Source organism: Solea solea, chromosome 2 (assembly GCF_958295425.1).
Source record: "Solea solea chromosome 2, fSolSol10.1, whole genome shotgun sequence".
Taxonomy (NCBI): Eukaryota; Metazoa; Chordata; class Actinopteri; order Pleuronectiformes; family Soleidae; genus Solea; species Solea solea.
The window spans coordinates 37310540-37323064 of record NC_081135.1 but is presented as its reverse complement, the minus strand read 5'-3'; the positions used below and the strand labels follow the sequence as shown (position 1 = coordinate 37323064).

The following is a 12525-nucleotide window of genomic DNA, read 5'->3' as shown; positions in this document are numbered from 1 at the left end:
CGCTTCCATTTCTGCAACTAATTACTGCAGGAGATTCTGATTTTACACCTCAGGTCCCTTTTCTTTGTAGAAAACATCACTTTCTACCCTAAACCTAGTTGTAACTATTAATAGTTTATTTTTTAATGCACTTATTTACATTTTAGCTCATTATAACCAAATTACCTATATATTTCAGTTTCAGGCATTTCTTTCCAACTCAGTTTGTTCAGTTTAGTGGTCTTTCCAAGTCTTTTCCTTCTTATAACCTTATTAGTAACTTATTCTTTGCCCACATTTTTTAACTAGGGCTACAACTCTTTTTTGATGAAGAGACAAACAGAGCAACGAAGAAGAACTAGAGGTACCCAACCTCTCCATTGCTCCGTTTTGTATGTGTTCACATGGTGTCTAAAAACCATGGGCAAATAAAGCCAATTCCAATATTATAGCTAAAGTATCTGTACATTAAACAGAGCATTGCTGATGTTAGCTTTTCCATTATCAGCATAAACAAAGACTTTGAGCCAGACCAGGATGGCCGAGTGGTTAAGGCGTTGGACTTAAGATCCAATGGACAATAGTCCTCGTGGGTTCGAACCCCACTCCTGGTAGATAAGAAATTTTAGCCGCTCACTTTCAACCAGAGAATTACAACTTTGAATTCTGGGCAAGATCAAGGGTTGATGTGCTTAATATATAACCACCACTGTAGGTAAGTACTGCCTATAGTTTCTAAAGCTGGTTAGTGTGTGTTCACTACTGATGTGTATAAAGTGCACAGGTCAAATTCATTGTCACTGATTTAGTTTGTGTGCAGATGAAAGTAAGAAGCTACAGAAGCTTTACTTGTATCATCATTTATTTAGTATATCATAAACTGTAAGTGTTTAATTTACAGTTCATATGCATTGTGTGTTTTGAATTTACGCTGTGGTCACTTTAAAAATCTAAAGTGCTTATTGTCATTTTTGCGGGACCTGTAGTTAGCAAGAAAACTCACGTTATTCGAGTACGAGTATACGAGTTCTCAAAGTTGTTTTTGTATCTGTGTTTACTAACTGCAGCTGTATTTACATCTACATCTTCTGCCTATAATGTAGCAATCATAGCTTTAAAAACACTGTCTATATTATTATCTAAACTCACATATCATTATTTTAAAGAATGTTCAAAGTTGTCACTGCTATGAACTAGCATAGCATTGATTCCTATATCAATGCTATGCTAGTGTAGCAATAAGTATACCCAGGACGGCACAAAAACTATTACTAAAAAATGTTGAGGTAAAAGTTAAGCTAACTACTTTTACTGTTGTTAACTCCCTAGCAAGATTTTAAGATAAGCTAACTGCTTTTACCCTTGTTCACTTAGTAGTTAGCGATGCTAACTTAGCTTAACGTAGCAAAGAAGAAAAAAGAGTGCGACATTAGCTATCAACTTAACAACGACGAAAGAAGTTAGTGCAGTATACCGAGCTAACTGATCTTTTCATGTTAGTCATGTTAACTGTAAAATTAGTCACTTTACCTTATAAAGTTTAGAGGTAAGCAATAAACTGCAAAAGCAATTTGTTGTTAGCTTCATAGCTTTTCAGGGTTAGGCTGTGTTTGCCATTTCGTGCTGGAGGGAAACAAATGTTAGTTTAAATCACTGAAGACAATGAAAAGCTTGTTTTTTTGTATTTTTTTTATTTTTGGCAACACAAACCTGTATTTACAGTAACACGTACCGCATTGCGAACAATATTTTGCCAAGTGCTGCATTGGTGCATGCTGGTGAGAGAAACCAGACACTGAACCATGTAATAAAAACATTTGTAAGCCGTAGGTATCAGTTACTGGGTAATTCCTGGCATCAACCATAAATCTGGATTTACTACAACTGTGCTGCATTACATTATAGCATAGTGACCTTTTTTTTGTTTAAGCAGGACATTATCTGGATCATATCAATGTCGTCAAGAAAAAAACGCCAGGCGCGTAAATCAAAGTGGGCAGAGAATAGTTGGTTTGACTGAAACGACCACAAGCCTTAAATTCTGAGCATATTGTGAGCAAATATCCCCCACCCCCCTATTTTATTGTGCATTTTTGTGTGTATGTGTATCGATGCGGTCACTACACATTAAAAAAGAGCAGTTGTGTGTCTGTTTGTGTCAGCTGACCTGAATCTAATTATAACCATGCTTCTCAGATAATCAGACATTAAAAAAAAAAAAAAGAAAATGTACCTAAAACTTCGGATGTAAAGCAGAAAAGTAAAGCAATGTCAGACCATGTTTAAATGGGCTGACCGGTCTTTGTGTACCGGCAGGTCTTTCTTTGACCTGACAAAGAGATTTGGGAAGTGACTTTCATTTGCTCTTTTCACGTTGTGACCAAGTGGCCTTCAGGGAGAGGGGGACAACCACTTAGAGCCAATCCATGAGTCTCCTGGGCTCTGAGTGTCTGCTGACCTTTCCTTGTTTTTATCTACCTTTTAGAAGGTCAAGAGCCAACCTGAAAAAGGGTCGAGGGAGTTCAGCTTTAGGCAATCCATTAGATAATGTTCTGATTCTGATTGTCAGGAGTACATCATGAAGTCTTTTTAAGGTACTTGATTGCATCCTGGTGGTTGTCAGAGCACGCTTTGACTTTGAGAACAAAGGAATTTGAGACATACTGTCCTATAGACTTCATCTCCTGACACATGAGATGATCCACAACAAATGATTCAGGAACTGGTTAGTCACGACAAAGTGGACGGATGTTGTCTTACAATGCAGCTTAATTAAGAACATCATTAATGAGGAAGTGGTTTGATATAGGCGTTTTGGTGGGGGGGTGCATGAGGGCGGTTGTTTTTGTTGTTCCTATGGAAAAACGAGGGGAAAAATCACCCGAGGATGTGAGGTGACCCACATTTGGAACCCCCATTCCCCTAACTGGCAACCCTACATCTCCCCCCCCTCTGGGCGACATGCTGATTGGTTCATTACCCATAGTGAACACATTTATTGACCCCCACCCTTGAACACCCCCCACTCACACCACATATATATATATATATATATACACACACACACACATGGTCCTCCAGATTCTCCTGCCCCGTGGAGATTCCTTCAAACATAGCTACACACTCTGCTGGAATCCAGGGATGCGTGATGGAGAAATGAAGTGCTTTTATTGATAAGATTTATAATCATATGAAATATGACTAGAATATGATCTATAATAATACACAATTTATTCATTGACATTGTACAAGATGTAACCATCTTCTGAAACCTGTGTCTACATTGTACAATATGTTAGTTTGTGTGAATTTGTGTTCATTCCTGTGCAAGCTTTTTTCTAACCACTCAAATTAAAATAATATAAAGGCATAAAACAATTAAAATTACGAATAGAAACATACAGTGTGACAGAAAATGAATAGGAAAATTAAGATATCTTTATTTAATATGATGATTTGACAATACTTTTTGGTTGTGCATGTATGATCTTATTTTTATTTATGTGTAGTTATTGTAATACTTCTGTTTCTACTAGCTGGAGCAAGTGTAATAAAACCAATTTTCACCTGGGACAGTGGGTTGAACCCCACCTTTAAATATTAAGTAAATACTTTTAGATATTTGTACTTCATTACCTGCCGGTGTTGGTTTAGTTTCACTGCAGTGGGTATTTGTATGCATGTATGTGGAGGTTCTGTTCAAACACATGTATGTCAGGGCTCCGTCCTGCTAGCCCTCCACTCCCTGCACTTTCATTACTCCCTCCAGGGATGCGGTTGAACCCTCTCTGAAGGTTACAGTTTTCGAATCGCATCAACATGATTTACCTTGACCATTGCACGTGTGTGTTTCTTCCTTACTCTCCATGAGCTGTCACTTCTGCTTACTGCTGCTTCACTGCAGTGACAGCAGCAGCGACCGTTGTCCTCGGGCAGCGGCTCTACAGTTACTGTAGTTTAGCTGCTGCTGAGCCATGTCTTATTGGTTCAGACACAAACAAAAGGAACTGAACACATGTGCCACAACTATGTAAAGAGAAAATACACAGAAAAACACTCTGTTGTGAGAGGAAATTATGGTTTTCTATCTATCTATCTATCTATCTATCTATCTATCTATCATGCCAGCCAAATCGTCAATGTAGCCAGCATTAGCAAAGTTAGTGGTTTACGATGTGACACAATCTTCTATCTAATCACAATTATATTTATAATTTATAAAGTGCATCACACATTTTAATGAAGATGTGAATTAAGACCAAAAATGATAACATAACAGTCATAAAAAGCAGATAGAAAATATGTCAAATATTTTTAAATGATAAATTATGCAGTCTCATCCTATACTGTTGGTATAGCACACATAAATCAAACACAATGTATACATCTATATATATTCTTCCACGTTTTCATACAAATCTACTAATACACATTAACACACATGTTCCTTTGTCACAAACAGTCAGCAGAGTAGATGTTATAACCAGAGTTTCACCTTCATTATTCTCATTCGGCCTCACGTAGCATCCATTCAGATAAAAAGCAAATATTGAATATTTACTGTTAATAGATATCTAAATAGCTCTGAGTCCATTCTTTTCAGCTACCGTTTGAGAGCCAGTCACCTCATGGGCCAATAACTGTGTTTTTGCCTTAGTCTTTGGCGCCCTCATGTGGTCACAAGAAGAACACGTAGGTTGGAGTTCCCCTCTTTGTAAATATGAAGTTTTGTCTGTAATCAGCAGAACTTGTGCCCATCAGTCCAGACTTTTTTCTGTTATAGCAGCACCATCCATTTTGTATATAATGTTCCTTAGCGCACACTTTTCTCTTTCTATTTTCTGTGCCGCACTCAGTCGGCGCCGCTGCTCGTGAACTCTCAACTGCAGACGTGATCGCACCTGCTCGGTCACGTGACCCGTGATTTTCACAGGGGGTCACGAGAGAGACAGTATAAGACGGAATAATTAGTGAGAGCCATTAAAGATGAACACACGGGACAGTCCCAGCGCTGTCGCCTGCCACATGTGTGGCGAAGCCTTCATTCTACCCGGTACAACATTTACATCCCCTTTCTTACACTTTAACGCGCTGTTATTAAGCCAATTTAGGAGTTTACTTGACGTTCGCTTTGCTATCTTAGCTTAGCGCGCTAATTGCTATAGCTAACGAGCAGCTAACTAGCCGCTAACTTAGCCAAGTGTTTCTTTTTAACGTGTTTTTTACTGGTTAAATACATACGTGAAAACATTTAATTATTAATATTAATAATAATGATAATAATAAATGTGCGTTATTTTTGAGGTTTCATGATGTTGTATTTGTAGTAAAAGTAATTTTCTGTTAAAAATCTCTCATTGTAATTATTAGTTGTTTCAATCATAAAATCATTTTATTTTATTTATTTTCCCCTTATAAATCAATAAAACAACTGCTGCTCTCTATCATTAATAAACATGAATGGTCTGCCTCACCAACCTCCATTTTCTGTTTACAATACAGTGTTTATTAGTAATATTTTCAAATAAAAATAAGAAATACCAGGTCTGAAAATTTTTAACACACTTTTAAGCATTTGGATGAAAAAAGTTTCAGTGCACTTAGTGGCATACTTGATTGCATCAATCAAGTATTTCAAGAAAATTTGAATTTGTAGAAACCAAAACAACTTGAATGAAAAATGAGTCAGATTAATTATTAGTTTACCATCAAATAAAGGATCCAGAATAAAATAATCCACTTAGTTTGTAGAAAGTTAGTTCATAACGTGTGAAGGGCAAAATGTGGCTTAAAAAATGTACACTGTCATCCTTTTGTTAAGTGAAAATATACCTGATTTTAATGTTTTTAAACATTAAAAAACAGGTAAAGTCATTTCCTTTGAGTGGGAATCCATTTATCATTCACAGCAATAGCACAATTATTCATGCTGTGCATTTTGCAATTATTTGCAGTTACATTATTTGCGTGTGTTCTGATTTTCAGAGGATGACACTGAAGGTAACCTCCCTCGAGTGCTTCTGTGCGGCCACATATACTGCACGTCTTGTCTGCAGTCCCTTCAATGTGACGACGTAATTCAGTGCCCAGACTGTGAGGTAAAATGTCACGTGGTTATCCAGTGAAGAACCTTGAAGAATTGCCTTTTGTAACACGGTATAAGATCCAGAGTTTCCTCTGTGCAGGTTGAGACCACGCTTCCTCGAGGTGGCGTGTTTTGTCTACAAGAGGACAGCAGAATCATCGGCCTCATCTACACGGCTAAAATTAACAAAATGAAAAGGTAAAAATGAGCAGTTTGCTGCTTTGCATATTCAAATTTTGTAAAACACGAAGTACAGGTTTTTATTTTGGCAATTTTTTCGGCATTTCTTAAAGCTCACAGCGTGGCCCACCAAAGACTCGTCGAAGGAGCAAGTTCTTATCGACTGATCTTAATGATAACTGTGGCACTGTGGAGCAGGTATGTTTAGGATATAACAAAAGTTGCTTGTAATGCCAGCTGCTAATGCATGTACTAAAATATGTACATTTCTAATTAGATCATGGTATACTGCACGTAGGGTGGCATTGAAATTCTTTCACAGCCACTTTGTTATGTACACAGGACACCTAGTAAAGTGGCAGGATAGGCACCAGCAGTTTAATAGGTGTCTCTAATAAACTGGTGGGATAAAAACATGGCAATAATTTAAAAAAGGAAAAACTTTCTCTTGTTTGTTGTAGGTGAGATGTTGCGCAAGTGAACAACATTCAAATTAAGTTTTGCCGTGCGAAGATCTCACACAAACCTTGATTTATGATTTAATCATTCTTTTTTTTCTTTTTAAAAACTGCAAATGAAATTATTCAAATACATTTAGTTTTTATTTGAACTATGTTTTCCCTGATGATCAAAGTGAAACACAATAAAAGCCTTAAAACAAACATAAACAAGTCTGCGCAATTAAAAGTTTTAAATTACAAATGCGATTCATCCACTTTTCATCAACTGCTAGAGGTATTTTATGTTACACTGTGAACTATAAACAAAAGTGTTAATGAAACCATTGGGATAAATTAGATTATAGCAGGCTATCAGGTCTAGATAATGAAACACTGCGGGGGATTGGTGCAATGACTGTCAAAATAATTCACTTTCACTTGGTTGAAATGTTGTTGTTTGGATTTTTTTATTCAGCCAGCTGAAATCGAGAACATTCAGAGGGTGGTGGATGAGACTTTGGCTCAGGCTGATAAAAATCTCGCCCAGCTGGAACGCATCTACGAGGTGAAGACAACTAAAAGTCCAAAAAGCTTCACACAAATTCATACCACAGTGAAAGTATTGAAATATGTCTTTGCTTCATTTTTTATCTGCAGACTCTGAGCATGGGTCTGGCAGAACAGGTGGAGAGAGAAAAAGCTCACCTGGGGATGGAGATCAAGCAAGCGACAGACAAGGCTGTATATGCTGTTCAAAAGTGGTGTGGAAAAAAACAAAACACATCCATTGTGCACACAAGTCGAGCTTCACTGGACAGATTTGGATGCTTTTATATTTTCTCATCAACAGGAGGAGCCTGCAGCTGAACCGTGTCACAGACGTTGAGGCCCACTTTGCCACCAGCCAAGCAGAGGTCTGCCGTGTCCAGGGAAGGGTAAAGGCTCTGGAGAACGCCATACAGATGGCCAGAGAAGTGCGCCGTGTCCCCTTTCTGGAGCAGTACTGTGTCCTGGACAAGGTATGAAGATGTTCTACGGACAAACAATGCACACAGTGCAATGTCGGATCCTTTATAACTGCAACATATGCCACGGTTACTATGCTATATTTTGTCTGTTATGATGGACACAGACTACATGGTGAGAGTGAAGCAAAAAGAAGAACAGACGGAAAGATTGCAGATGTTTGTTTGTGTAGACTCTATTAAAATTGCTTGTAATCCTCTGTTTTCAAAACAAACTCCCCCTTTTTCACTCACAACCATGTATTTTTACTCTAGGGAACACTGTTTACAAAATTGACATCATGTTCTACTAAAAAACAGCTGATACGAGTGATTAACACCATTAACTTGTCCGTATTTCCACCGAACTCCATTTTTATCGACTTCTTTATGCCTACAGGGCAGTCGCTAGGGCAGGGCTAATGGCTACTTCCATCCTAACTTCCTGGGTTTCAGTTTTGTTTGTTTTTTGTCTATAGTCGCGATTCGTGAGACAATTATGATTTATGACATGTCGATGAAAGAGAATTTGAGGTACTTTTATCACTTTTTATTGGGAGGTTGTGTGGTTTCCCCAGACTGAAACTTGTATATCTGCCGTACAGGGCTATCACTATGTGTGGAGTCTGACTTTGACATAAGAAAATCCTGAGTCTTCTCTGTATCTTTGTGTGTCCGTGTCCGTGTGATAGGTTCTGGAGACGTTGCAGGCTCCCGTGGATCACCAGTCCTTTGATATGAAATGCATTACTCTGAGCTCTGGAATGAGGTTTGTCACTTCATGACTGATTTACTACTGCAATGTTTCAGTGTTTCACCATTTCTTCTATTCTGACAAAGTGTCAACGACTCGTAAAAAACGATATCTGTGGTTTCTTCAGTTTTCCAACACTACAACTCCCAGAGTAGACACATTTTGTTTCCTGTGCCCCGCCATTGATTTGACTTTGACCTCTGATGAACATAAGTGACAGGTTTTAATGCACTTGTTGTGTGTGTGTTTGTGTTACAGGTGTGTTTTCCAGTCAGAAACTCTAGAGCAGGGTTTAACGTTGACTCTGAAGATGGACGTCGGAAGCCCAAAGCTGTGAGTCCCAAAAATATCCTCACAGACAAGGAAAAAAAAAAACCTACGGCGGCTAAACTGAGAAACATAAACATTTGTTTATATTTCCGGGGTTCCCACAGTCATGAAAAAAACAGGCCTAGATATGGTTTGGAAAAGTTCTAAATTAGGAATGGCACACTGATATCGAATATGTCGGATATAGCACTCCAAGCTGCATAAACTTCACTCACTTGTGTCATAGATTACACATTACATAATACACTGACATTATTTTCACTCAAGTTAGTTCCGGTTAGAGTTAACAAGCTCTAACCGGATGATAATCAGCAGAAATTGCGAATTCCTTGTTACAGTTTTGCTACAAATCCTGTGACAGGGCTAGCACAGTGAAGTATAGGGTCACTTTAGGGGGTCATACCTTTGTTTAACTACTTAAAGTGAAGTCATTTTACCGTAATTTAACAGCTTCTGAGTCATTATGATGGTTAAATGTCTTGTTGCGGGAAGATTAGGCGCCTCAGAATCAAGAGGTCTCGCAAAGGAATGGGTTAAAATGTGTGGGTAGCCCTGTATTTCAAAATTACAATTTTATGTGACCGTATATATAAAATCCTTTTATTCTGTTCCCTTTTTTAGTTTGTCCGAGTTTCCGCTGAAAGGCTCCCAGTCTGCCAACACGAGCAGAAAGTCACCGCTGCATATGGCCGAGGACAGAAAGAGACAATCTGTGTCACCCAGTCAAAGGAAGTTCCCCTCGCCACAAAGGAAGGAGCAGGAGAACACGGCAGCCAGCGGTCCGCCGTCTCGAGGCTCCTCTCCAACCCCGAGACCTCGGCGCTGGTCCAGCCATTCTCGCCACAGCTCAGGCTCCGACGTCGGAAGTCAAGATGTAATTGTTGAGGAGCTTTTGGAGGAAGGAATAAGACACGGTTTGTTTCTTTCGTCTCACTTACATGATGCACAGAATGGACACAAAAGCGAAGCCTTAATCTGTTTTTATTAATGTCTTCTTGGTGGTTTCTTGTAGCTCCTCCTCCCACTGGCCCTGAGTTGGCCAATGACAGGTGGAGATTCAACAGGAAGAAGAAGCATCAGCTGTGGGGTAAGAAGACAAACGGTAAGAAAAAGCAACTTTTTCTTTACTTTACCTTTACGTACACGTTCTCTTACATTTGTTATCCAAACAATGTCGACGTCAGCACAGCACACACTGGTGTGAAAACAATATTTAGCTCTGTTTTTTATACATTTATGAGAAATTTTCCTGATCTTTTTCCACAAAAAATTATCTCATTAATTCAGAAAAACAGAGCTGGGAATTTTACTTCCAAGGAAAATTATGATTAATATTGAAAAACAGAGCCAAAAACTAAATAATCTGGAAAAATGTGCCAATTTATTCAGCACAACAGGTCAGATGTTTCCCCCCCTCAGGAAATATTATGATTACTTTTGAAAAAACTGAGCTGAAAAAATAATTTTTTAGAAAAATTGATCTCATTAATTCAGAAAAACGGAGCTCACAAAAACCTTTTCAGGAAAATCGTATCTCATTAGTTAAGAAACACAGCTGAGTTTGACACTTTATGCAGTCCACATTTATTGCATTTATTCATAGATTGTAACATATTTTAGGTTTTTTTTTTCCTCTCATGTTTCTCCTACCTTAATGATGTTCCAGTGACCCAGTGGGTGGTCGTGTCCCACATTGTGAATCCGAGTCACTTCTACGTTTGCTACGTGGCCGAAAAGAGGGAAAGAGAGATGCTGTCAAAGAAGATCAACCACTTCTGCCACAGAGAGAGTTGCCTTTTCACTCCCAACGATAAAGTCGAGACTGGTGTGTACACATTTTTAACAAGAAAGATTTGTTGGAAAAGCAAGCATGGATTCGATTGAACTGAAATGCTAGATTGCTTTTACTTTGAATCAGGAAGAGGAAGTGCTGTGTTTGTGGCATGTGTGACAGATGTAGACACTGAAACTGTGAGGAAAAATAATCATTTTTACTGTACTGTACTGTTTTTTGATTTTTGAGACGTGTGGCTTGCAGTTAAAATGAGCAATATGTCCATTCCCAAAAAGCGATGCTTGTTTAAGCCAAAATGAAAGGAGAGAAGTCAATACATCTGCTCCTGGTCTCTCTCTTCTGTCTCTACCTTACCTCCCTCTTGTCCTTTCTCTCCCCTCTCTCTTTCCTTTCACCACAACCTGTCTAGGCAGATGGCAGCACATCTTGGAGTCTGGTTCTGTTAAAAGTTAAGAGTTGCCTAGTATTTGCTTATTTATAAATTGAAGTGAACACTTCCAGGCCTTAGTTTTCCACATAAATAATATTGAGTAAATTAGGTAAAGTTGGAGTTAACTGACATGATTCTAATTTCTTCTTCAACAAACATTAACGGCACAATTTCTCTCCCTTTCATTGACTTTTCGTCATCATCATCTTTGGGTTTCTCACTAAATAGTTCTTTGAATCTCTCTCTCTTCTCTCTCTCTCTCCAGGTTCCACGATCTTTGTGAAGTGGAAGGACGGACTCTGGTGGCGAGCCAGTGTGATTGAAGTCTTTCAGCGCAACTGCGCAGAGACAGTGAAAGCCTGCAAAGTCACCCAGCTGGCCAGTATCCAGATCTTCTTCCTGGACTATGGCGTCATCAAAAGATTTACAATATTCAGGTACATACATGTACATACAGACACGGATGGATGTATTACTGTTACTCCAGCTGAGGCAGGTGCTGAGGTTTGGTCCGTGCCAAACCGTGTAACTAAGGCCACATGATCAGTATGTGATTCCTCTGTCCAGACCTCACTTTCGCATGCATTCATCTGTTCTTTCTGTACAGCAAATCCTTTCTGTTCCAAGGCACAACTTCCCATGTGACTGCAGTCTTTCAATTCAGTTCAATCTCAACCTTTATTGTCCTTCATGTTCATGTTTCACTTGGGTTTATGTCACATATGAACCCGTAGCGATTGCTCTAAGACAAAAAGTGAAGCTCAGCTTCCTCTAAAATGTCAAAATCAAATATTTAGTACTGTGTTGCATTTACATTTCAATACTAAACGTGCACTAGAATGCAATTAGAGCTTAGTTCAGTTCGTGGACCTGAAATGAGCTTTCCCCTGTTTCAAAGACAAGAAACAGCCACTGATATGAACCCAGGTGCAGACAGATTAATTTAATTGTACCTGACTATCAAATTGATTCAGTAAAAATTCTGAGATTAATTCCAGTACGTGTCTCCACTATTGTGCATGTTGTCCAGTGAGGAGGCGGCTGATTCTGTACTGAAGGCCGTGAACAAGTACATGAGGAAGGTTCATGAGTCAGTGAAAATGGACCTGAGACGCTTTGCTCCTCAGGCCATCAGATGTTCCCTCAAAGACCTGGTCCCATATGACCTGGTAAGAATCAACCAGTGCTCTGTAACCTTTTACCTATAAACCTGGATTTACACTCAACCAAGGAGGAAATTATTGTGACTTAACGTTTTTCAGACAAAGGGCTGGGGTAAAGAGGCAATATATGAGTTCCGCAGTGTGGTCGGCTCTGCAACTGTGGAGATGAGGCCTCTGGGCCAAGACAGAGACTCTCTGTTGGTGGACCTGAAGAAAGCGCCCATGGACCAGTCCAGCGATGTGCCCATCTCTGTCAGAGAATACCTCATTTTTATTGAAGTGGCCAGGTACACAGATTGTTGTTTGTCTGGTTCAATCAGTCATAGCTGGTATGAAACTCACGTCTGTTTTGCTCTCTCTCTCAA

At 39.0% G+C, this 12525-nt stretch overlaps 1 protein-coding gene and 1 non-coding gene across 6 annotated transcripts in view; both read left to right on the top strand.

Annotated features, from left to right (window-relative positions):
* Positions 1-510: 510 nt before the first annotated feature.
* Positions 511-593, top strand: trnal-uaa (transfer RNA leucine (anticodon UAA)). The gene has a single exon. It is a non-coding gene; the product is annotated as a tRNA-Leu (tRNA).
* A 4290-nt stretch (positions 594-4883) lies between these two features.
* Positions 4884-12525, top strand: part of rnf17 (ring finger protein 17) — a 17230-nt gene continuing 9588 nt past the window's right edge. For 3 of the 5 annotated variants that reach the window (XM_058620037.1, XM_058620019.1, XM_058620029.1), the window contains exons 1-15: positions 4884-5032; positions 5965-6077; positions 6165-6262; positions 6358-6442; positions 7160-7249; positions 7342-7445; positions 7535-7703; positions 8381-8457; positions 8701-8775; positions 9394-9686; positions 9785-9874; positions 10439-10597; positions 11263-11434; positions 12028-12166; positions 12260-12447. In XM_058620037.1, the coding sequence (XP_058476020.1) occupies positions 4966-5032; positions 5965-6077; positions 6165-6262; positions 6358-6442; positions 7160-7249; positions 7342-7445; positions 7535-7703; positions 8381-8457; positions 8701-8775; positions 9394-9686; positions 9785-9874; positions 10439-10597; positions 11263-11434; positions 12028-12166; positions 12260-12447 (1919 nt within the window). In that variant the 5' untranslated portion in view covers positions 4884-4965. The remainder of the gene's footprint in view (positions 5033-5964; positions 6078-6164; positions 6263-6357; positions 6443-7159; positions 7250-7341; positions 7446-7534; positions 7704-8380; positions 8458-8700; positions 8776-9393; positions 9687-9784; positions 9875-10438; positions 10598-11262; positions 11435-12027; positions 12167-12259; positions 12448-12525) is intronic. The other 2 variants (XM_058620045.1, XM_058620052.1) reach the window with 2 other exon arrangements.